The sequence below is a fragment of the Bos mutus genome, chromosome 6 (genome assembly GCF_027580195.1).
Source record: "Bos mutus isolate GX-2022 chromosome 6, NWIPB_WYAK_1.1, whole genome shotgun sequence".
Taxonomy (NCBI): domain Eukaryota; kingdom Metazoa; phylum Chordata; class Mammalia; order Artiodactyla; family Bovidae; genus Bos; species Bos mutus.
In genome coordinates, this window is record NC_091622.1 from 89,632,288 (window position 1) to 89,656,908 (window position 24,621).

At 43.5% G+C, this 24,621-nt stretch overlaps 1 protein-coding gene across 1 annotated transcript in view; it reads left to right on the forward strand.

The window, feature by feature from the left end:
* PARM1 (prostate androgen-regulated mucin-like protein 1) overlaps positions 1–24,621 on the forward strand; it is a 136,299-nt gene that overhangs the window by 105,517 nt on the left and 6,161 nt on the right. The window contains exon 3 of the mRNA XM_070372518.1: positions 10,067–10,145. Coding sequence (XP_070228619.1) covers positions 10,067–10,145 — 79 coding nt within the window. The remainder of the gene's footprint in view (positions 1–10,066; positions 10,146–24,621) is intronic.

The window sequence follows — 24,621 nt, forward strand, 5'->3', positions numbered from 1 at the left end:
CTTCATGATGGACAAAGCATTTTAAATACACTAATTTGTAAAAGTGCTCTGAGAGCAAAGCGAGTGATTCATCAAAGCTGGGCACACAGTAAACATCAGCTGTGTGAATGATTGAATGAATTGCCACTTTACAGGGAGAGACAGGGCCACAGACACAATATGGAGGCAGGGAGCCATGAAGCAACTTGCTCCTGACTCTTCAGCTAGCGTGTGTATAAAGCCAGTCTCCCAACCCAGGTCTTCTGGTCGCAGAAATAAGTTTGGGAAATCCAGCCTGAAGGGTAGAATTCCATTTCTGCACAGTAACCAGATGAATAGGTTTTTATTAACTGCTTTTGCTAAACTCCTAAGTGGAAATGCCCACACGGCTCTGTGCAGCTCGGTGCCCGGCACAGGGTAGCAGGGAAGGAACAGGTGCCTGCCATGACTTCTGTGACCATGGTTGTTTTTCTTAATGCTTTTATTTACTGCTTTTGGCATAATACTAGAGATGTCCCCTGAGAACTGTTGTTAAGTCAAGACTGAATTCAGCCTTTAAGGAGAGACTGTTAATAACATTCAGATGGAGGGGTCACCCCTGTTTCGGGAAGAAGGCTCACTCCCTGTGGGCTTCTTTTGGTCTGGGGAGTGCCGAGTGAGAGGAATGCTCCCTGACGTAGTACTCATGGCAAGCTGCTGTGTGGTGATCCGCTTTCCCTGATGCTGTGGGGAAGGAGAAAGAGGACCACTGTTTGCTCTTCTTAGAAACCCAGCCTGGTTCGCATGACAGGTGTCAAAGGCGAGCTGGGGTCAGGCGACCTAATCAGGTAGTTATAACAAAGAGGCTTCATTTGTGTTGGGAAAGATTGTAATTGCAAGTGAAATGAAGACACTTTAAAACTATGGTCACCAGGACCTGGCATTAATTACAAACCTGCACTCCCTGCATCCTTCAAGCACAGCTGACATGCCTGCAGGAGAGAGAAATGAAGGAAAGAGAAACGCGCACTTGCTCGGGCAAATGCAAATCTTTTATTATCTCAACAGAGAGTCGTGTTTCTTGTATACATTTTTTTAACTATATTCTATCCAAATGGGTAAGATACTTTTTATTTTTTTTTCCAATTTAATTTTAATTTTATTTTATTTTTAAACTTTACAATATTGTATTAGTTTTGCCAAACATCGAAATGAATCCGCCACAGGTATACCTGTGTACTTTTTAAAATTGGGGTATAGTTGTTTTCCAACGTTGTGTTAGTTTCTGCTGTACAACTAAGTGAATCAGCCTTATGTATACATATACACCCTCCCTCTTGGGCCTCCCTCTCACCCCTGCATTCCACCCCTCTGGGTCATCACTCAGCACCAAGCTGAGCTCCCCGTGCTATATAGCAGCGTCCCACTAGCTCGTTATTTTACATACGGTAGTGTATATTTTAGACAAAAATAAAGCCAGTCCCTAAACCAGGGCTTCTGATTACAGGAAGTAGAAAAATACAGGTATTAGGGATCCTGCCCCAAAGTTTGAATCCCAAGTCTGTCCACTGACCATTTCTGCAAACTAACTAGCTTTTAGGAGAAAGTATAAACATGACGGCAATGGCACCCCACTCCAGTACTCTTGCCTGGAAAATCCTATGGACGGAGGAGCCTGGTGGGCTGCAGTCCATGGGGTTGCTAAGAGTCGGACACGACTGAGCGACTTCACTTTCACTTTTCACTTTCATGCATTGGAGAAGGAAATGGCAACCCACTCCAGTGTTCTTGCCTGGAGAATCCCAGGGACGGGGGAGCCTGGTGGGCTGCTGTCTATGGGGTCGCACAGAGTCGGCCACGACTGAAGTGACTTAGCACAGCATAAACATGAAGTAAATGATTCCAATTGGGGTAATATTTGACCGATTTTGATAAAGTTCACCTCTGTCACTCTGTGTGACGAATTGACTGAGCAGTAATTTAATGATTTAAAGCTATAAGAGGAAGGGTGCAGCGGAGAGGACTGAGACAAACTTAGATTGTGCTAATTAAAAGCAATTCTGTGGCATATTTGCATGCAAGCTCTATGCCTTATAAGGGAGTTTTAATTTGGTATCATAGCTACTTACAAAGTTCAGTTTAACAAATAACTACACTTTAGAAGAATCAGTTCTTTTATGAGTTACTTACTTTGGGTCTAGACAAAGAAGTACACTTGGTATCCTTAGCTTTTAACGGACTTTCAGTGCAGAGAGTTTGCAGAACATGTTCACAGAAAGCTATGAGTCTAACAGTGTATTTCACATGTCTTTATCTTAGATGTATACGCATAGCTACCCATAGCTACACCTGTCACCATTACAGACTAGAATAAGTTTGTGGACTTGTGCCATACAAAGGGAAAGATCAAACATCTAGAAAAGGAGGGTTCAAGATGAGCAGACATCATTGGGAGTGATTTGCAAGACCACGTTGGACTTGAAAAGATTCTTGCGAATCCTGCCTCTGGCCAGAGTACTCCCATGGTTCCCACCCTCTCCACTGTCGAGTCCAAACAGCACATCTGGCTTTCAGAACTCTCCACAGTCCGGTCCTGAGTACCTAGCCACTTCATGGTCCCTTTTCATTTCCATCACACCCACTTATGCTGACGGCAGCCTTAGTTTTGTCACCTCTGTAAGTTGTGTGACCTTGGGTAAGATACCTCTCTCCTCCATTCCCTCAATATCTCAGTCTCCTAACCCATAATGTGAAGTGACCAGGCTCACAACAGTCCCCTTCATTCATGCCCCTGTGCAAAGCACATCCTCCCACGTGACCCTACCAACAGAGCCACAAAGTGGAAAGGACATGGATTATCCCAGTTTTCAGGTGAGGACACCGGTTAAGGTGCTTCTATCTTCAAAGTAAAAGCGTGGTCGCTCAATTGTGTCTGACTCTTTGTGACCCCATGGGCTGTAGCCCACCAGGTTCCTCTGTCCATGGAATTCTCTAGGCAAGAATCCTGGAGTGAGTTGCCATTCCCTTCTCCAGGGGATCTTCCCAACCCAGGGACTGAACCCAGCCCTCCCTCATTGCAGGCAGATTCTTTACCATCTGAGCCACCAGGGAAGCCCTCTGTCTCCAAACTCAGTGCTAATCCTTCAGACCTGAAATGTTAGGTGTCTGTCTCCATCTAGCTGGTTCTTGCCTCAAGCCTTCAATACTGTCTGTCCCAGTCCTGCCCACCCTTTAGAGAACAGTTTCTCTCCCTCCTCTGTCCTATGCCTGCTGTTAGAGACACACATCCTCCCCCAAGTCAGAGGCAGAAATACAGAGTTTGCTGCCACCCACCTCCCACTTTAAGTACCCACCTGTTTGTCCATCCCATGCTACACTCCCCTGTGAGGTCCCAAGACTCTTGTCTCCACAACTGGGTGGTGAAACCTCAGATCCCTGCCTGTTGTGTCTTTCTATTGGCACCGTCATAGCCCAAGAGAAGCCCGGGGAGCTCCATCAGGAGATTGGTTTGTAGCTTGTGGGATTGGTTTGAGGTCAGAGGGAGATAAGCTTCATTTCCTCTAGTATGGGATAGAGTAGGAAGAAACACAGGGGTAAAATTCTAGCAGAATTCAAGGCCAGAAGTCAAAGCGACCTTCAATAATGTAAAATTAGGATCCGCCTAGATTACAGTGTCCAAAAATGGAGATTTTTCCTTTTCACGTTTTCTCCCCCATATCACAACCTACACGCACATGCATGCATGCACACACCCACAGGCACAGGACCAAAGCAAATTGCAGCCCCCGCCTACCCTGTGGTGGTGCCTATTCTGCAGTGTAAGCTTTAGGTGACACTCCCAGTAGAGTTCTGGACCACAGCACTCACTAGAAACTGATGACCTAGCCCTTCTTGGGCTGCTGTTCTGACTGGTGTCTGCTCCTGACTGGTCCTTCTCCTCATTAACCAGAATCATTGAGCTTCAGTTCATCTCCACCAGGACCCATATGAGGACCCAAACTCCCACATGGCCCAGAGTTGGGCCCTGATTCCTAGACAGCCAACAGAAGGCAGACAGAGAATGGGCCAGAGCAGCAGATTTTATTTGCAAGTGGACTCGGATCTAACGTGCTTCTCCTGCAATGCAAGAGACTTGAGTTGGATCCCTGGGTTGGGAATATCCTCTGGACAAGGAAATGGCAATCCACTCCAGAATTCTTTCTTGGGAAATCTCATAGGCAGAGGAACCTAGTGGGCTACGGTCCATGGGGTCACAAAGAGTCAGACTTGACTGAGTAACTAACACTTTCTATTTCACTTTGGGATCTGATACTAGGGTCCAGATGGCAGGAGAACCCAGCAGGTAATAGTGTGGACTCGGGAGCCAGTCCCTGTATCCCAGTCCCTCTAATTACCAACCATGGGCTTTGGGCCCTTAACTTCTCTGTGCCTCAGTTTCCTCATCTGTAAAATGGAGATAACAAGAGGACCCACCACACATAGTTCTTGTGAGGATTGCTTGAATCGAAATATGTGACGTTTATAGAGCAATCCTGGCACAGAGTAAGTGTTGGTTGTCGTAATTTGTATTCTTGTTGTTTATTACTCTTACCCTTGTTGTTTGGAGGAAGGAGTTGTGACATGAGACTGTTACTGTAAAGTGGGGAGAGCCCTTCCCTAGTGCAATAAAGGGAGATTTGGGCACATCCAGAGGTCAGCCCTCCAGTTCCTTTCCTTACCAGCTGCCCACTTCTGTCCTCCAGCTCGTGGGCAGACACGTTCTTTTCAAGAAGAATTCATCTGAGACAGAATGTTCCTTTCCTCTTGGTGGCTTTAACTGAAGGAGTCACCACACACTCTGAAGTGGCCACCCGCTCCTCTTGTTCATTTCTTACCTATTCTCTAGACCAGGAAAAGGAAAGAAAAGATCAAGAACACTGAAAAACAGTCGAGAGGTTTGTTAAAGACTTCTCAAAATAGATCAGACACACACACTCATACCCAAGATCCTGACCAAAGCACTTACACATGCATTCTAAACAAGCTAACTGATGAATTTCCAAGGAGAACGTAGTTCAGGAGTCATCCACAAATAGCAGCAAGACACACCTTCTTCTGTCACACTAGAAACATCCCACTGTCATCTCCTTTGCCCCCTGGTGCTCTCAGAGCAATTGCAACTTTTTGGAGGAACCTAGGAAAACTCTTTCTTTCAGAGGTCATTTGAGTTCATGTCATCACATCCTAATATTCTCATTTCTGGATATGATTAGCAGGTATCCTGCCAAGAGGTCAGATGAACTGTTTCTTTCATGCTTAAAATAGGAGAAATAAAGGAACCCCCTAAATGAGAAGAGCCCCCTCGGATAAGGACATCTGAGGTTTGGGAATATTGCTAAGCCCGGGAAGACAGGAGAGCACCTTTAGGACAAGTGACAGGGAAGTAGGCTGGACAGAGCTCCTTCTGTGTGTGCAGGACTCCCTGTGTCTGCAAAGGACTAGATGGAATATAATAAAAAGAGGCAGGTATTGGGAGAGAGAGCCCTTAAAATGATGCCATAGTTTATTCCAGGACTTCACAGGCACAGGACAGAGTCAAATAAGACAAGTGATGCCCTTCAGGAAAGCCTGTCCTTCGGTAGTCCGCTCAAAGTCTGACCAGGAGCATGGCTTTGTGGGATTTTGCTTTGGCTATTTCAAGGATATAATCGGATTCTATTCAGACAGATATTTCTAAAATAACTCCTCCTGCTCAGTCATCCCTGGGGACTCACAAGCACATGCTGCGGTGGTTGGACCACAGCTGTAGTCATGGGAGTAGCCTCTCAGGAGAGACCCAGAGCACAAGGTTCCAAGATGGATGGGTGGGGAGACTGCTGCTCAAGAACTTTCTCAGCACAGTGACTGGGCTCAAAAACTGCCAGTTATCTTTTTTCTTTGTCCATATTACGTTTAATTATTCAACATTTTAAAAAATTAATTAAACACCCACAGTGGGCTAAAGCTGCCTGGTGCTGAGAATTCAGGGATGTGGCAGAAGAGACGCAGGATGAATGTGAGAGTCTGTCTGGGTAAAATCGCAAACACAACACAGAGTGTTTACGAGAAGCAGATACAAAGAACCGAGGACGTACAACAGCACTTCAACTTGCTCGGGGGTGTCAGGAAAGCTTCCCAGAAGGGCTGATGTTTAGTTGTCATGAGGAAAGCGTAGGAGTTGACCAAGCTGAAAAAAGGGTGGAGATGTAACCAGTATATTAATGATTAAACACGCAAACCCCAGGAAATTGTCCTGGGTTCAAATGTTAGCTTAATGATTTGCCAGCTTGTAAAATCTGAATCAAGTTCTTAAATCTCTCTGAGCCTTGACTGCTCATCTATCAAATGGGACTCCTCCTCACCTCATAAAGGGAATTAAATGAGACGTGAGCTGTAAGTTTCGCGGCCCAGTGCCAGACCTAAGTAACCACTGCAAGTATAGAATAGATTATTCTTTAGCCTGTTCTGGTTTTTTATCCTGTGTTGTTACAAAAGTGGGGGAAATATGAAAACCCTCTGAGAAGCCTCAGCCTTCACAGAGCTTCTTCTGCTCCATCACACCCTCCTTGTTTTTTTATCCACCTGCCCCTCCACCTCAAAAGAAAAGTAGCAAGTGAAGGGAAAGTCCAGCTTGCTTTAACCAGAACTCAGGGGGAAATGGCATTTGTTTTCGCAAGGAGGAAATCCAGCCTTTTCAGATACTGTATACAGTTGGGCTCATTTTGGCTCAGCAACCCCCTCAGATGCTCAGACCGCTATGTCCTGGGGTGTGGAACTTCCCAGGAGGGGCTTCTCAGCAGCTTCTGATGGCGGCAGCTGCCATGGAGGTGAGAGCAAGCTCAGGACATGAGACGTCCTAGGACCAGGGCCTGATGAAAGCCTTCCAGTTCCAGAAGACCATTGCGCCTCCTAGGTGGCACCCTCTGAGACGAGCTGGGTGGCAGAATAGTTAATAAAGTGGCCCAAATATATAAGTGTAGTCCATTTTACCTCACATGTTTCGTTCTCCTTTTGGGCAGTAAGAACCCTCAGAAATGCCCTTTTGTTCAGCTGCCCTCAAGGGCTCATGAGGGGACATCACCTGCTGATTCCAGCTTTGGTCACTTGGGCTGTCCTTTATGACCAAGAAGGGTGGCCTTCAAGAGCCTTATTTGAAGACTTGTCTACACCAAGAGCCAGATAGCCACCAGTCAGAGAAGTGAGTCATTCTACCACTCGCTGTATTAAAAAAAAAAAATAGCAACATGAGTTGGGGAACTGCTGGGTTTTTTTTTAAGGTTTAGTATTTTATTTTAAATGACAAATTCAGTTTCAATTTCTATTATGACAAATACAATAAATATAATTCACATTAACCAAAGCTTTGTGGAATCTCCATTAAGTTTTTTTTTTTTAATTAATTTTTATTGGACTGTGGTTGCTTTACAATGTAGAGAACAAATATACGGATGCCAAGGAAGAAAGGGGGCGGCGGGGGGGATGAATTGGGAGACTGGGACTGATGTCTATGCACTATTGATACTATGTATAAAATAGACAACTAATGAGGACACCCTGTACAACACAGGGAGCTCTGCTTCGTGCACTATGGTGACCGGAATGGGAAGGAAGTCCAAATGGGAGGCTATCTACATTTATGTATGGCTGGTCCATTTTGCGGCACAGTGGGAACTGCCTGTTTTATCTTCAATAAGAGGTGGTATATAAAAAAATCCAGTAAATCGCAAAGTTGGAGAAGATCCAACAGCCTAGAGTGAGGGAAGAAACTTTGGGAAAGGTCAAACCTATGGTCTCCTATATTAATCATATCCTGGGGCAAGAAAGAAGGGTCTGACAGAGAAATCAACTATATTCTTTCTCTTCTCCCATTTTTTGAAAGGAGGAGATTAAATTCAAAGATCAGTTTTCAAAACTGCTCCTAATTGCGATCAGTGTATCTTTTTAAATCCTGAAATACCCCCATTATTTTATTGTGCAGTAATAATCCTCATTTCTCAAGCTCTTAAAACAGCTGTTAAGAGGTTTCAGTGAACTTTGAATTATTCTAATTTCAGCACAGTTTGAAGACCAGGAAACTAAGTGCCACCTTTCAAAGTAGGAGTAGAGGTGTTCCATAAAGGGATCTGATCTTGAATTTTCTCTGCTTGATCCAGTCTGCATATTTGAGTGTTTGGTGCCATAATCATATTTTGATAGTAGTAAATGGGGAGTGAGAAATATATTGATAATTATGCCAGTCTGGCTCTAAACGACTCTAGTAGCAAAGAGATGGATGTGTGAGTGTTCAGGGTGTGGGAGCTCTGAAATGGTGCACGATGTCAGTCTGTGTAGACAGTCAAGGTCTGGTCTTGATCTCGATGTTAGCAATTCCTCCTTGGCCTTTTAGAAATTATAACCAGTGGGGGCATGGATGTCCACTGCAGCCTTCTTTCACCCAAACCTTGGGGGAGTTACTAAAGAGTTCACGGGTAGACTGATTTGTGCTTCTTAGCTCTGTCTAATTCCTTCGGTGGAATGACTAATGAGAAGCACAATACACAAAAGCCATTCATAAGAGAGAGGGAAAAATATAAGAAGTGGCAAAATAATCTACAAATAGTATATCTCCAAAAATGTGGGGCAGATCCGTCACCTTGATGGATCCATAAAAGATGGGCACTGGTCCAGGAAGTCATGTCTGGATAGGGCTTTAGCTTGGTACACGTGGGTACATGCAGTTGTGTCCAGCTCTTTGCGACCCTATGGACTGTAGCCCACCAGGCTTCTCTGTCCGTGGAATTCTCCAGGCAAGAATACTGGAGTGGGTTGCCATGCCCTCCTCCAGGGGATCTTCCTGACCCAGGGATCGAACCCACGTCTCTCACATCTCCTGCATTGGCAGGCGGGCTCTTTACCACTAGCACCAGCTTGGTGCATAGGGCATCTCATTTAATTTTCTTAAAATTATGCAGATGAGTAGAACAGCTCTTCTTTCTGTATATAAAGGTATATATAGCAGGTGAGCAGTGTATGAGTTGACAAGGTTAATAGCCCACATTCAGACAGCTAATAATGACCGAACCACATTTGAATCTACATCTTCTAGATCTGAAGCTCTTCCCAATGTGTTTTAAGAGTCCCATTCATTTGTTCAAGTAGAAAATAATTTCTCAGTGGCCTGAAATAGTAAATGGGGCCCCTAATAACAATTTTAGTCACTTTTAACAAAAAGTCACTTTAACTAAGAGACAAGAGCCCAACTGATTCTTGCATTTCTGAGGTGAAATAAATCTGAAATATATACGTTATTAGTCACCAGCTCACACAAAAAGCATGCTGTGCTCCAAAGTAGTCATCTGTGGAAGCAATGTGGTTATTCTCATAAGGTTACATGCTCAAAGGGTTTTGTTTTGTTTGGTTTTTTTAAGTTGCCCTAATAGTTGCCTTTGGAGCCAGATTCTAAACTACACAATAAAACATTCATGTTACTTTATAACTGTACCTGGTTATTTCTACAAACAAAAAATAGTGTTACCTAACAGACTTGACCTTATTTTACATATCAAACTTGACTTTATCCTCTATAAAATCAGATTTACCAAGAATGAAAGCTGTGGGGTTTTTTTTAATGCTTTGATTTGATGGCGTCGTTAAAAGTAGCACATTTCCTACCAAGATGACCCTTTTGAACTGGACACTGAGATAGCTGTGTGGTTCTGGTTTATTAAAACATCAATTGCATCATCTTGTCATGATCTTTGATTAAGCATCCTAGCTCTTCCAATATCTTGCGAGTGCTAGAAAGACAAGCTAAAATGTACTAAAGAAGAAAATGGGACTTCAGGAGATTTTAAATCCACTTTGCCTGCAAACAGCAGCAGCAGTGGCAACAGATTGGTGGTATTCTTAAAAAGATAATCAAATATTACTGTGGCCTGTTTTCTGAACTCCAGGTCACCCAGAAGGTCTTAATAAATAGTGGCCATTTACTCAACTTAGCCTAACCTGAGAAGTGTTTTGATAACAGAATGCATCCCCTGGGGTTTGTTGCAGAACCATCTGAAATGAGCACCCTTCCTTCACCTTCTTGCTGTGCTTTGCTCTTTCCCAGGCAGCATCGCCGCCATCACGGTGACGGTCATTGCTGTGGTGTTACTGGTGTTTGGAGTTGCAGCGTATCTGAAGATCAGGTAAGACACACCTTCTTCTTCATAAAGAATGGAATTCCAATTTGTCAGGCTTCAGGCTGAGTGCTGTTTTGCTGAGTACTTGTTTCTTGATAAGTGTTTTAGCTCTCAGAAATCTTGGCAGGGAAGTGAAAATGGCCAGCGGCTTGCACCCTGGACAGGAATAGATGGGACGGTATCTGAAAGCTGGCAAAGCAGAAGAAATCAGCAAATATACAGCATGATGATGTAATGGAAGGAGAATGAACCCAGAGTCAGGAGACTGGGGTCTTGGTCCTCTGCCCTTAAATCACGTCATCACCCTGAGAAAGTCACCTGCCTCCTAAACCCACCTTGTCTTACCTGTGAAATGGGAGAGAAGTAGGGTGGGGGGGCTTGATGGTTCCTAAAAATTGATGCTCTGAACACTGCTGTGGAGGTGTGTACCCAGCCTGGAAGGAGGTTCTCACTGCTTCTAAATCAAAATGTTGAAAATACAAGGATGGTATAGTGTTTCCTATAAAACTGGTTTTTTTTTTTTTCCCCCCTGAGATTTTATTCTTATATTTTGGGTTTTAAAGTAGCCTGTCTCTTATGAAAAGAGTCACTCAGTGGTAAAGAATCTGCCTGCCAAAGCAGGAGACATGGCTTTGATCCCCAGTCCGAGAAGATCCCCTGGAGAAGGAAATGGAAACCCACTCCAGTATTCTTGCCTAGGAAATCCCATGGACTCTGAGGAGCCTGGTAGGCTACAGTCCATAGGGTCACAAAGAGTAGGACAGACATAGCAACTAAATAACAACAAAAACCAAGGAGAAAGTTGTAGTACTCTGTGAGTCTCCCACTTTTGTTGTCTGTAGGAGTGTTAAGTCATGTCCGACTCTTTTCGACCCCATGGACTGTAGCCTGCCAGGCTCCTCTGTCCATGGGACTCTCCAGGCAAGAATACTGGAGAGAATTGCATTTTCTCTTCGAGGGGATCTTCCCGATCCAGGGATCAAACCCACATCTCTTATGCCTCCTACATTGGCAGGCAGGTTCTTTACCACTAGCACCACCTAGGAAGCCCCTTTTGTTGTCTAGCACTCTGTAAAATTTCAAAGTCTCAAAGACCACATTCTTCACATTGAGTGTCCTGCCAGCTGTTAAATGCCGAAAGGCATGCAGCACTCTGCTTCACTGGTCTGTGCAGTGCCTATAACAGGAACAGGAGGACACGTGCCACTGCGATGAGCACAGCTGGTCCCTGACCCCCAGCACATTATCCTCCCAGCAGCCGGGGCCCGGTTAGAATCAGGTCAGAATCAGGTCAGAATCTCCTCTGACCTGTCATTCCCTCCCTCAGACACCCCCAGTGGCCTCCCCCTCACCCCTAGAATTCAATTGACTCTTCAGCTTGTCCTGGGTTTCTTCATGGACCCACCCTGCCCATCCTTCTTGCTCATCACACATTTCTCTCCCTGCTAACCAGTGAGCTGCAGTCACTCTGGCTTTCTATCCAGTTTTTAGGACACGCTAGGTTCCTTGTCTCTCCAGGTCCTTGGTTCTTGTGTATGTGTGTATGTGAGAGAGAGAGAGAGAGAGAGAGAGAGAGAGACTGGCTTTTTTATTGGAGTATAATCGCTTTACAATTTTGTGTTAGTTTTTTCTCTGAGGCAACATGAATTAGCTATTGTTCTTCAGTCTCTAAGTCATATCCAACTCTTTGTGACCCCATGGTCTGCAGCATGCCAGGCAGCCCTGCCCATCACCAGCTCCTGGAGCTTACTCAAACTCATGTCCATTGAGTCAGTGATGCCATCCAACCATCTCATCCTCTGTCATCCCCTTCTCCTCCAGCCTTCAGTCTTTCCCAGCATCAGGGTCTTTTCCAGTGAGTCAGCTCTTCGCATAAGGTGGCCAAAGTATTGGAGCTTAGGCTTCAGCATCAGTCCTTCCAGTGATATTCAGGGTTAACTTCCTTTAAGATTGACTGATTTGATCTCCTTTCAGTCCAAGGGACTCTCAAGAGTCTTCTCCAGCTCCAGTCCGAAAGCATCAATTCCTCGGTGCTCAGCCTATGTATACACAGGTCTCCCTCTGGAGCCTCTCTCTCACCCCACTGCCATCCCACCCGTCTACGTCATCACAGAGCACTGGGCTGAGCTCCTTGTGTTACATAGCAGCTTTCCAGCGGTTATCTCTTTTTACACATGACAGTGTATATATATGTCAGTGCTACTTTCTCAGTTCGTCCCATCCTCTCCTTTCCTGCCTGTGCCCGCGTGTCCATTCTTCTCATCTCCGTCTAGTCCTGCCTGGCAAATAGGTTCATCAGTAGCATTTATCTGGTTGGACCCTCTCCCTGAAATGATTTTCTTCTAGTTCTTCCTCACACACGGCTTTCAAGTGGCATCGTCTAGGAGAAGTTCCTCCTCTTGGTTTGGTGCCCTTGTTATTTCTTCTCCTAGTGTCTCAATTAATTTCATCCTGGTGATAATCACCATCTGTGATTTCATTTGTTTTTTTATATATTTATTCGTGTGTCTATTGTCTCTTTTCCCCACAAAACTGTAAGCTGCGTGAGGATCCTGACTTCATCTGTGAGCATTTTGCTGGCACAAAGAAGATGCTTCATACACTGAGTAAATGAACAACCAAATGTAAGAATATGCAAGCACGCAGGCACGGTGGTGCACACAGGTGTGCTCCTGTTTTTTGTTTTTGTTTTTTCATCACTGCTGTGCTTCTTTCTCAAGGGGCACGTCTGGTTCCCCACACGGAGCTCATATGTTTAGTGTCTCGTCTCTAACCACACCTCCCCTCTGCTGCCTCCCAGCTCTTCCGGTCACCCTAGCCCAGCGCCCACTGGGGAGCCCTCCCCTCCACTCCCCTTTTATCTCCCTCTATCTTTTGTTCTACACATGAACCAAATCAATCTAATGATGGTGTCAAGTATCAGAGTGCCTTGTAATATCACCTTATCTCAGGTACAATGAACAGGAAAGAAACATTTCAAAGAGAAACTGGAATTAAAGCGTCAGCATTATCTGTGTCTAAAGCCTTTATGAAAGGTTTCGGGGTCTTCAGAATTTTTTTAAAATTATCTTTCTGTTCATTAAGTCTATATTTCCTTGAGCATCAAACAATTTTATGAATTATATCTTACTCAGTGTTACCCTTTTCCGTCTGGCTTAATTACTAGTTTATCACCGTAGAAACACTGCATTTTAATTACAAGTTATATTGGCTTTTATGAACCTTTCTGGGTACCTCATTCCCACTTTGTAACAGAGCTTCTCTTTGTGTTTGGGAGATTCAGGGTGGGATTCAAAAAAAGGAACTTACAGAGAAACTTTGGAGTCATTTTGGAATCACCAATGGTGAGTTCCAAAGGGCTCTGTCACCAAAAGAAACACCCACACAGACTGTGGTACAAAATAGAAACACTTCCCTCTCTCCACACAAAAATAATGTTGAAATAACCTCAGGGCTGTTGTTCTTGACCCCAGGCAAGAATTCAAGTTCACCACCTGAAGCGTCCCACTGACCACAGGCAGGCAGACTAAAACAGTGACTAAGAATTGAGATTCCACTGGGGATCAGGGGGATGTCAGTTTCTGTCCCAGCCCTCGCATTTTCTAGCAGGTTCTATTAATACCATCACCGTATCATGTAACAGAGATTCACTAACCTTGACGTCCCTCCTCTTTAAGATGATGTGGCGGTTTAGTCACTAAGTCGTATCTGACTCTTGGGACCCCATGGACTGTAGCCTGCCAGGCTCCTCTGTTCATGGGATTCTCTAGGCAAGAATACTGGAGTGGGTAGCTGTTCCCTTCCCCAGGGGATCTTCCCAACCCAGGGATCAAACCTGGGTCTCCTGCATTGCAGGCGGATTCTTTACCAACTGAGCCACCAGAGAAGCCCCTTTAAGATGAGGACAGTAGCTTTAACTATTTGATAGCATCATTTGGAGGCAGATGGACGCTGCTTCCCAAGTACATAGTTCTGCCACCACCACCACCATCTCTGTCGTCATCATCAAAGTTACTGGAAGGAACCCCAGTAGGATGGTTGCTGCGTAGACAGTTACTGAGCGTTAGCCATGTGCCAGGCACTCTTTTAAACCCTGGGGTGTCATATCAGTGATAAGACACAGTTCTGCCATCTCAGAACTTAATGCGTTTGGAAAAGTTAGCGGGCCATTAAAATTGGTTCTAATGAGTGCTGATTAACATTGTATAACATTTTATTTTAAAAATTTAAGATATATTTTTTCTCCACGCTTTCTCCACATAATAAATTCAGTGAATGACTGAAATGAACTAGTCGTTGTTTCTCTTCCCCATAGTGTAGATCCTCCTCTTAATGTAGAAAGGCCCCCAGTGGTGTGAGTATAAGATTGCTCATTATTTTTGGCACCACAAACTTAAGGATGGATAAAGTGATCAGACCCCTGTTTGGAAACCCCCTAAGGAAAACCCCTTTCTGCTGCTATGTTAATTATTTTGGAAAATTGATAACATAAGGAAGTTAATAGCACTCATAAATCTTCAGGTTGTGCTAAAACCCCTTCAAGTGTCACTCTACCAGATTCTTGGAAAGCCCCACTAATCATTACGAGGCTTCCCAGGTGGCATTAGTGGTAAAGAACCCGCCTGTCAATGTGGGAGACAGAGGGTCGATCACTGGGACAGGAAGAACCCCTGGAGGAGGAAATGGCAACCCACTCCAGTATTCTTGTCTGGAGAATCCCACAGATAGAGGAGCCTGGTGGGCCACTGTCCATAGGGTCACAAAGGGTTGGACACAACTGAAGCGACTTAGCACACGCACTAATCATTCATCAAAAATACATTTGGCTCCGTTGTCAAATGTGCATACATGCATGTGTGTGTTTACGCGTACCTAAGATTAAGTTGGGCCTTGGCTGGAAGTTTCTTCCATTCCTATTGTCCCAGATTTCTGAGAACAGTAAAATGACAAGAAGTATGTTGTCTGTGGTTTTTCAGCTCACTTAGCCAGAGCAGCAGGTGACTGAAATCACAGCCCTTGGGGGAGCCATTAGCGTCTGGCCTGGGCTATAGCCTGGCCCAGCTAATTTCCGGGCCAATGCAGAAGAAGAGTCTATTTGAAAGGGCAGCCTCATCACCAGAAAAAGGGCCTCTTCCTCCTGGAGAGCTCTGCGAACCAGTGGCTTGAGAGTTTCACCTCTTAGCCAAATTCTAACTCCCTCTGAAGATGTTGAGTAAACTGATCAGCCATCCGTTTTCACACTCCGCTCTTTAGGGATCCATGACCCCTAGTTTTGTCTCATTATCTCTTGTCTGAAGGACCTCATCTCTCCGTAACCTAAGCCATGTTTAGATTCAGCTAATAAAAATGAACAGTCCAGAACCTTCCAACTCTCTTTACTACTATCCGCCCATGCATTGTAGCCGGCAGGAGTATGGAGTGGAAGGAGGAACATGGGCTTTGCAATCAGGTTCGATCCTGACCCTTCTACTTACTATTTAGGTGGCCTTGGGCAAATTATAATCTCCCTGATCCTTCATTTCTTCACCTGAAAACATAGAGCTGGTAACACCTATCTTTCAAGGTTGTCTTGTAGAGGAAATGGAGGAATGAATGTAGGCAACCTGGAAAGACTGTATTACATGGTGGTTAAGAACACGGACTCCAAGGCAAGTTTACTAATCACTCTGTGCTCAGTTTCTTCCCTTATGAAAGCGGACTAGAACACGAATACCTAACTCAGGCTTGTTATGAGGATTAAATTGTGATACAGACAAACATCCAGGTCCCAGGGTTGAAGTGAGGGCCATGGTAGGCTCAATACTGTCATCATTGTAATCGTCATCACGTGCTTCCTGCTTAGTCGCTAAGTAAAATGGTAGCCACCAACTGCCCCATTCTCTAGGCATCAGGGATCCAAAGGAGAGCAGAGAGGAGAGGAGGAGGAAGATGGCACAGCAGCTCAGTTTTCTAATCACATGTTGATGTGACGACTTTCATGTCCCATCCTGGCAATTTCAGTGGGGCTTTGTCTACACGCCTGTGGAGTGGCATCCTCGTGCTGCATTAATAGAAACTCTCCCTGCGAAGTCTTTATTCCAGGGCTTGTTTGCAACTTTAAAAGAAAGCAAAAGCCCTGCCTGCCTCTAGCAGAAGGGTGTCTTTAATTAATGATGATTGAAGAATGAGGTAAGTCGGTTTTGTTTTTGTTTAAATTGGCTTAAAACTGTTCAGCCACGGGATAATCTCCCGGGCAGGAGACCGTATCTGTCACAGTACTGCGGATGCTGCTGTAATTAGGTGTGCTGGTAACCCAGACAGACAACACGGGCTGTTCCCGTCACAAAAATAACTGTGACTTGTAGACACAACAGGACCTGGCTTCTAAGACATCTGGTTAGAAGTAACCTGTTTTACTTTAAGTCTTCTGGTGATGACATTTTCTACAAACTGGATTCCTCCTGGCTGTTATTAGGTTTAAAAAGCAGGCCCACAAGGAGCCAGTCATGATGTCTAAGATCTTCTGGGGTTTGTTTGCTACACACTGGTCTTTTCAGACCAGCTTTTGGCATTCTGTAGGTCTAGTTGACTTGATTCTCTAACTCAGTGGTTCTCAAATTTCAACGTGCATGAGAGCCAATGGGAAAGCTTATTGAAAACACAGTTTCCTGGGTCTCAGCCCCTTAGGTTCCGCCTGTGTGTCAGGGTGGGGCCCGTACACTGGCAGCTCTCAACAGTTCACGGGTGATGCCAAAGCTGCTGGTCCAAGGACCAGACTTTAAGTAACCCTACTCTACTTTCACCTCCCGACACTCTGAAGACACTGGGCTCTAAAGTTTCCTGGGTATAATCTTCTATTGTTTCATGCCTCTGTTTTTATGAACATGCTGATCTCTGACTAGAGGTGTTTGGTTCACTTTTTTTTTTAATTCAAGCGTAATTGCTTTACAATGTTGTGTTAGTTTCTGCTGTACAAATATCAGCTATATGTATACATATATCCCCTCTCTCTTGGACACCCACTCCCACCTCTCTGGTCATCACAGAGCATGGAGCAGAGATCCCTGCGCTTTAAAGCAGCTTCCCACTGGCTATCTATTTGGCACATGGTAGTGTATATATGTTTGTCTGAGGAGGCCTTACAAATAGTTGTGAAAAGAAGAGAAGCGAAAGGCAAAGGAGAAAAGGAAAGATATACCCATCTGAATGCAGAGTTCCAAAGAATAGCAAGGAGAGATAAGAAAGCCTTCCTCAGTGATCAGTGCAAAGAAATAGAGGAAAACAATAGAATGGGGAAGACTAGAGATCTCTTCAAGAAAATTAGAGATATCAAGGAAACATTTCATGCAAAGATGGGCACAATAAAGGACAGAAATTGTATGGACTTAACAGAAGCAGAAGATATTCAGAAGACGTGGCAAGAATACACAGAAGAACTATACAAAAAACATCTTCATGACCCAGATAATCATGATGGTGTGATCACTCACCTAGAGCCAAACATCCTGGAATGCAAAGTCAAGTGGGCCCTAGGAAACATCACTATGAACAAAGCTAGTGGATGTGATAGAATTCCAGTTGAGCTATTTCAAATGATGATGCTGTGAAAGTGCTGCACTCAATATACCAGCAAATTTGGAAAACTCAGCAGTGGCCACAGGACTGGAAAAGGCCAGTTTTCATTTCAATCCCGAAGAAAGACAATGCCAAAGAATGCTCAAACTATTGCATAATTGCACTCATCTCACACACTAGCAAAGTAATGCTCAAAATTCTCCAAGCTAGTCTTCAGCAGTATGTGAACCATGAACTTCCAGATGTTCAAGCTGGGTTAAGAAAAGGTAGAGGAACCAGAGATCAAATTGCCAACATCTGTTGGATCATCAAAAAAGCAAGAAAGTTCCAGAAAAACATCTACTTTTGCTTTATTGACTATGCCAAAGTGTTTGACTGTGTGGATCACAATAAACTGTGGAAAATTCTGAAAGAGATGGGAATACCAGACCACCTGACCTGCCTCCTGAGAAATCTGTGTGCAGGTCAGGAAGAAACAGTTAGAACTGGACATGGAACAATGGACTGGTTCCAAATTGGGAAACGAGAACATCAAGGCTGTATATTGTCACCCTGCTTCTTTAACTTATATGCAGAGTACATTATGAGAAAGGTTGGGCTGAATGAAGCACGAGCTGGAATCAAGATTGCCAGGAGAAATATCAATAACCTCAGATATGCAGATGACACCACCCTTATGGCAGAAAGTGAAGAGGAACTAAAAAGCCTCTTGATGAAAGTGAAAGAGGAGAGTGAAAAAGTTGGCTTGAAATTCAACATTCAGAAAACTAAGATCATGGCATCTGGTCCCATCACTTCATGGCAAATAGATGGGAAACAATGCAAACAGTGACAGACTATTTGCGGGGGGGGCTCCAAAATCACTGCAGATGGTGGTTGCAGCCATGAAATTAGAAGGTGCTTGCCCCTTGGAAGGAAAGCTATGACCAACCTAGATAGCATATCAAAAAGCAGAGACGTTACTTTGCCAACAAAGGTCCATCTGGTCAAGGCTATGGTCTTTCCAGTAGTCATGTATGGATGTGAGAGTTGGACTATAAAGAAAGCTGAGTGCCGAAGAATTGATGCTTTTGAACTGTGTTGTTGGAGAAGACTCTTGAGAGTCCCTTGGACTGCAAGGAGATCCAACCAGTACATCCTAAAAGAAATCAGTCCTGAATGTTCACTGAAAAGACTGATGTTGAAGCTGAAACTCCAATACTTTGGCCACCTAATGTGAAGAGCTGACTCATTTGAAAAGGCCCTGATTCTTGGAAAGATTGAAGGCAGGAGGAGAAGGGGATGACAGAGGATGAGATGGTTGGATGGCATCACCGACTCAATGGACATGAGTTTGAGTAAACTCTGGGAGTTGATGGTGGACAGAGAGGCCTGGCATGCTGCAGTCCATGGGGTCACAACGAGTTGGACATGACTGAGCAGCTGAACTGAGTATTTGGACCTTTGTTGGCAAAGTAATGTCTCTGTGTTTTAAAATGCTGTCTAGGTTTGTCATAGCTTTCCTTCCAAGGAGCAAATATCATTTAATTTCATGGCTGCAGGCTCCACAGTGATTTTGGAGCCCAATAAAGTAAAATCTGCCACTGTTTCCACTTTTTCCCCATCTATTTGCCATGAAGTGATGGGACAGGATGCTATGATCTGTTTTTTTAATGTTGAGTTTCAAGCCAACTTTTTTACTCTCCTCTTTCACTTTCATCAAGAGGCTGTTTAGTTCCCCTTCACTTTCTACCATTAGAGTGATATCATCTGCTCATCTGAGGTTGTTGATATTTATCCCAGCAGTCTTTATTCCAGCTTGTAAGTCATCCAGCCTGGCATTTTGCATTATGTACTCTGCATAGAAGTTAAATAAAAGGGGTGACAATCTACAGCCTTGTCGTACTCCTTCCTCAATTTTGAATCAGTCGGTTGTTCTATGTCCAGTTCTAACTGTTGCTTCTTGACCCACATACAGGTTTCCAGGAGACAGTAAGGTGGTCTGGTATTCCCATCTCTTTAAGAATTTTCTACAGTTTGCTGCAATCCACATAGTCAAAAGCTTTAGCATAGTCAGTAAAGAAGTAGATGTTTTTCTGGAATTCCCTTGCTTTCTCAATGACCCGGTGAATGTTGGCAATTTGATCTCTGGTTCCTCTGCCTTTTCTAAATCCAGCTTGTATATCTGGAAGTTCTCAGTTCACATACTGCTGAAGCCTACCTAGAAGGATTTTAAGCAAAACCTTGCTAGCATGTGAAATGAGCACAATTGCACAGTAGTTTGAACATTCTTTGGCATTGCCCTTCTATGGGATTAGAATGAAAACTGACCTTTTCCAGTCCTGTGTCAACTACTGAGTTTTCCAAATTTGCTGACATATTGAGTGCAGCAGTTTAACTGCATCATCTTTAGGATTTTAAATAGCTCAGCTGAAGTTACATCAGCTCCACTAGCTTTGTTCCTAGTTATGCTTCCTAAGGCCCACTTCCTAAGGTCCAGAATGTCTGGCTTTAGGTGAATGATCACATTATCATGATTTTGCAGGTCATTAAGATCTTTTTTGTGCAGTTATTCTGTGTATACTTGCCACCTGTACTTAATTTCTTCTGCTTCTGTTAGGTCCATACTATTTCTATCCAATAAAGGATCTTTGCATGAAATGCTCCCTTGATCTCTCCAATTTTCTTGAAGAGATCTCTTTCCCATTCTGTTGTTTTCCTCTATTTCTTTGCATTGTTCATTTCAGAAGACTTTCTTGCCTCTCCTTGCTATATTCTGGAACTGAACTCTGCAATTCAGTTTTGTATATTTTTCCCTTTCTTCCTTGCTCTTTACTTCTCTTCTTTCCTCAGCTATTTGCAAGCCTCCTCAGACAACGACTTTGCTTTCTTGCATTTCTTTTTCTTTGGGATCGCTTTGGTGACTGCCTCCTGTACAATGTTATGACCATCTGTCCATGGTTCTTCAGGCACTCAGTGTATCAGATGTAATCCCTTAAATCTGTTCATCACCTCCATTGTATAATCATAAGGATTTGATTTAGGTCATACTTGAATGGCCTAGCGGTTTTTCCTCCTTTCTTCAATTTAAGTCTGAATTTTACAAGAAGGAGCTCATGGTCTGAACCAGTTTTGTGTAGCAAAACAGTGTGGCAGTCAGCTCCCAGCCTTGTTTCTGCTGACTGTATAGAGCTTCTCTACCTTCAGCTACAAATATAATTAATCTGATTTCTGTATTGACCATTTGGTGATGTCTATGTGTAGAGCCTTCGCTTATGTTTTTGGAAGAGAGTGTTTTCTATGCCCAGCATGTTATCTTGATGAATATCTGTTAGCCTTTGCCCTGCTTCATTTTGTACTATAAGGCCAAACTTTCCTGTTTCTCCAGGTATCTCTTGACTTCCTACTTTTGCATTCCAATCCCTTATGATGAAAAGGACTTCATTTTTGGTGTTAGTTCCAGAAGGTTTTGTAGGTCTTCATAGAACTGGTCAACTTCAGCTTCTTCAGCATCCATGGTTGGGACAAAGACTTGGATTATTGTGATGTTGAATGGTTTGCCTTGGAAAGGAACCAAGATCATTCTATCATTTTTGAGATTGCACCCAAGTACTGCATTTTGGACTCTTTTGTTAACCATGAGAGTTACTTCATTTCTTCTAAGGGAGGCTCCCATTGGAATATAAGCTCCCTTAGGACAGGAATTTCTGTCTCTTAGTTCACTAGAATAGCCTGGAATAAGGCCCCAGAATAAGGCCTGATCAATGGTAACTTTTCAATGAATAAGTGAAAGAAGCCAGGCAGGGAAATGAGAATCGAAAGAAAAAAAAAAAAAAAAACCACAGACATAAACAAAGGAGACAGTGACAGCTACACAAAACTGGCTTTGATAATGGATGATGCGAGTCTAAAGCTTAATGGCTAATGACTAATGAGCTGCAAGTTCAGTTATGTTTTCCCAGCACTAAGCCATATCTTATTCATATTTATAACTCTGCTTTTTCGCATGTAATAAGCCCCAATGATTGAATGGCAAGATACACTTAACTAGGGACAAGAGGACCTTAGGAGGAATAGTAATAAGCAAAGTTGTAGACTTTTTGGAGACCTGGAGCTGACCCTTATAAAGGAGAAGGTGTTTTCTAAAATATGTTTGTCTCGACAAAGAATAAAGGTAAACACCTCATTCATTTTCAAAGACCATTGAGTTCCATTAAGTATTGATGCTATAGCTACCTTAAAATAGGTATGTTTTCACAGTTGTGGGAAAGGCTTCAAACCACAAGCATCACCACTACATTTAGCAGTTGTCATCAAGAAGGCATCACTGACCAATTGGGGCGAGGGGAGAGGGAGTGGGGACTGCTGCTTTGTTAGAGCAAAGCCACTTGAGAAGAAAGCAATGAGGCCAGAGCTTCACATAAATCGTATCCCATTTTGTCCCCTTGGGTTCTGTTTTTAGCTAACTAAACCATCTGATACAGTAGAACAACAGCGACAAGAAGCATAGTGTCATTGATTTACAGGGGCTGTGAGCTCATGCTGAATGCTTTTAAACCATGTCATTGCATAGGAGAAATTCTAATTTTCTTTCCTCTTCCAATCTTTAAGGGCAAAACTGTGGCTTTGGCCCTCTGTGTTCCTTTTTTTTTTTTTGGAGTATAATTGCTTTACAATGTTGTGTTGATTTCTGTTGCACAACAAAGTGAATCAGCTATATGTATACATACATCCCCTTCCTCTTGAGCCTCCCTCTCACCTCCCCCCCATCCTATCCCTCTAAGTCATCACAGAGCACTGAGCTGAGCTCCCTATGCTATACAGCAGCTTCCCACTAACTTTCTGCTTTACACACAATAGTGTATATGTCAATTCTACTGTCTCAGTTTGATACCCCCTCTCCTCCCCACGCCCTCCCCCACCACAAGTCTCTATGTCTGCATCTGCTAAAGTCTCTATTCCTGCCCTGCTAAAATATGTTCATCAGTACCATTTTTCTAGATTCCATATATGTGCGAATTGCCACAGGCCATACTAATCCCAGTAGTAAACAATCCCCCTCAAGGCAGGAGACACAGGATATGTGGGTTCGATCTCTGGGTCAGGAAGATTCTCTGGAGGAGGAAATGGCAACCCACTCTAGTATTCTTGCCAGGAAAATTCCATGGACAGAAGAGCCTGGCAGGCTACAGTCCACGGGGTCGCAGAGTTGGATGCGACTAAGTGACTGGGCATATACTAATCCCTGCTGGTATTGACCAAGGAAACTGTGTGTTTTCTCTGTGTCCTGTTTATATGCTACACTGGATCTAAGCAGTGATCATTAAGTATTTATAAAAGTATCATTGTGTTAAGAGCAACAGATCAGACATTCAGAAAATTAGAAGCGAAGTAAGTCATAATCTGCCCCCTGGGGAGGTTTACCATCTAAGGGAGCCAATGCACAGCAAATGGAAACCTTAGCTGTGCTGGCTGCCTGCCGGTCTTTATGAAGCAATGGAGTAAACAAAACTGCCTTGACCTGACGATGATGTCATTCATACAGAGGGCTCTTCAGATTGAAATTAGATCAGCCGCCTTGCAGTACAGAGCCAACTGACCTTAATTTTAGTAGCAGCCCTCCCATGACATCATAGAAACAGCCTTTCAGATCCCTGGAGCTAAGCCCCATCTTCCTAATCTTGAGAGTGGCAGCTTTTTCACCACTTCAGACTCCACAAATGTTAATCTGGAAAAGTCCCCCATTTCCATCTAAAACATGTCATGATTTAAGACCTGGAGAGCTAGTTGAAAGTGATCATTAATGATTCTCTACTTATCTCACAGACATGTACACACACACAAACACACACACAAAACGATGTGTTTGTCTTCCTCTTTCTGCAGCATTACAGAATTTACCCAAACCTGGCTTGAATTCCAGCTCACGCAATTCTTCTTGTTTAGGCTCATAATAAAGCATGCCCTTTGGGTTCGGTGGGGCTTCTCTGGCGGCTCAGATGGTAAAGTGTCTGCAATGCAGGAGACCTGGGTTTGATCCATGGGTCAAGAAGATGCCCTAGAGAAGGACATAGATACCCACTCCAGTATTCTTGCCTGGAGAGTCCTATGGACAGAGGAACCTGACAGGCTACAATCCATGGGGTCAAAAGAGTCAGACACGACTGAGCAACTACACTACTACAGGTTCAGTTCATTCCCAAGTCCATTTTATCTCTGTCTCTTACATTGCTTTCCTCATTTTTGTTCAACTCACAGTTCATTCAAATGAGAAGACAAAGAAAAATGAAAGCTCCATCTTTTTCCATTATTTTACTAGTGTATGTGTGTGTGTGTGTGTAGTAGTAGACATCTCTTACAACACAAGAGGTTCAAGTATAGCTCTGATCAATAGTCTTGCCTGCAATAACCACAAACAATAAGACCTGATGCCCAGAAGATTTTTTAATATTCTAACCCAACTCCAGTGTGGTAATAATTTTGTTTAATTATAGTATAAGAAGCTGGTTTTATAACCATGCCTGGGGCATAGTTTCAGGAGTTCCTGGTGAAAGTGAAGAAGGTTCAATTTTCACTCAGTAAACTTTTTTATTCTTTGCAGATCTACCATGAGTTCCTATATGTTTCATTATAATAAAAGTTGAAAAGCAATGTTGGCCAACATTTATTGTGCTTTTACTATGTGCCACGTCTTTTATATGCATTACCTCATTTAATCCACCCAAAAATTCTAATGCAATTTTTTTTTGTTTCTCCATTTTATAGATGAAGAAATATGGGGTTAAAAATATAGTCTAGGATGTACATCTATAGGTCCAACTGATATTTTATGAGAATAAAATTATATGATAGATATAAAAATGCTGTGAGAAGTTAAATTACCATGCAAAGGTGAGGCAGGAGAATTCTATCAATAAGAGAATGTGTTTAAAGGGTACTTGTTGGCCAG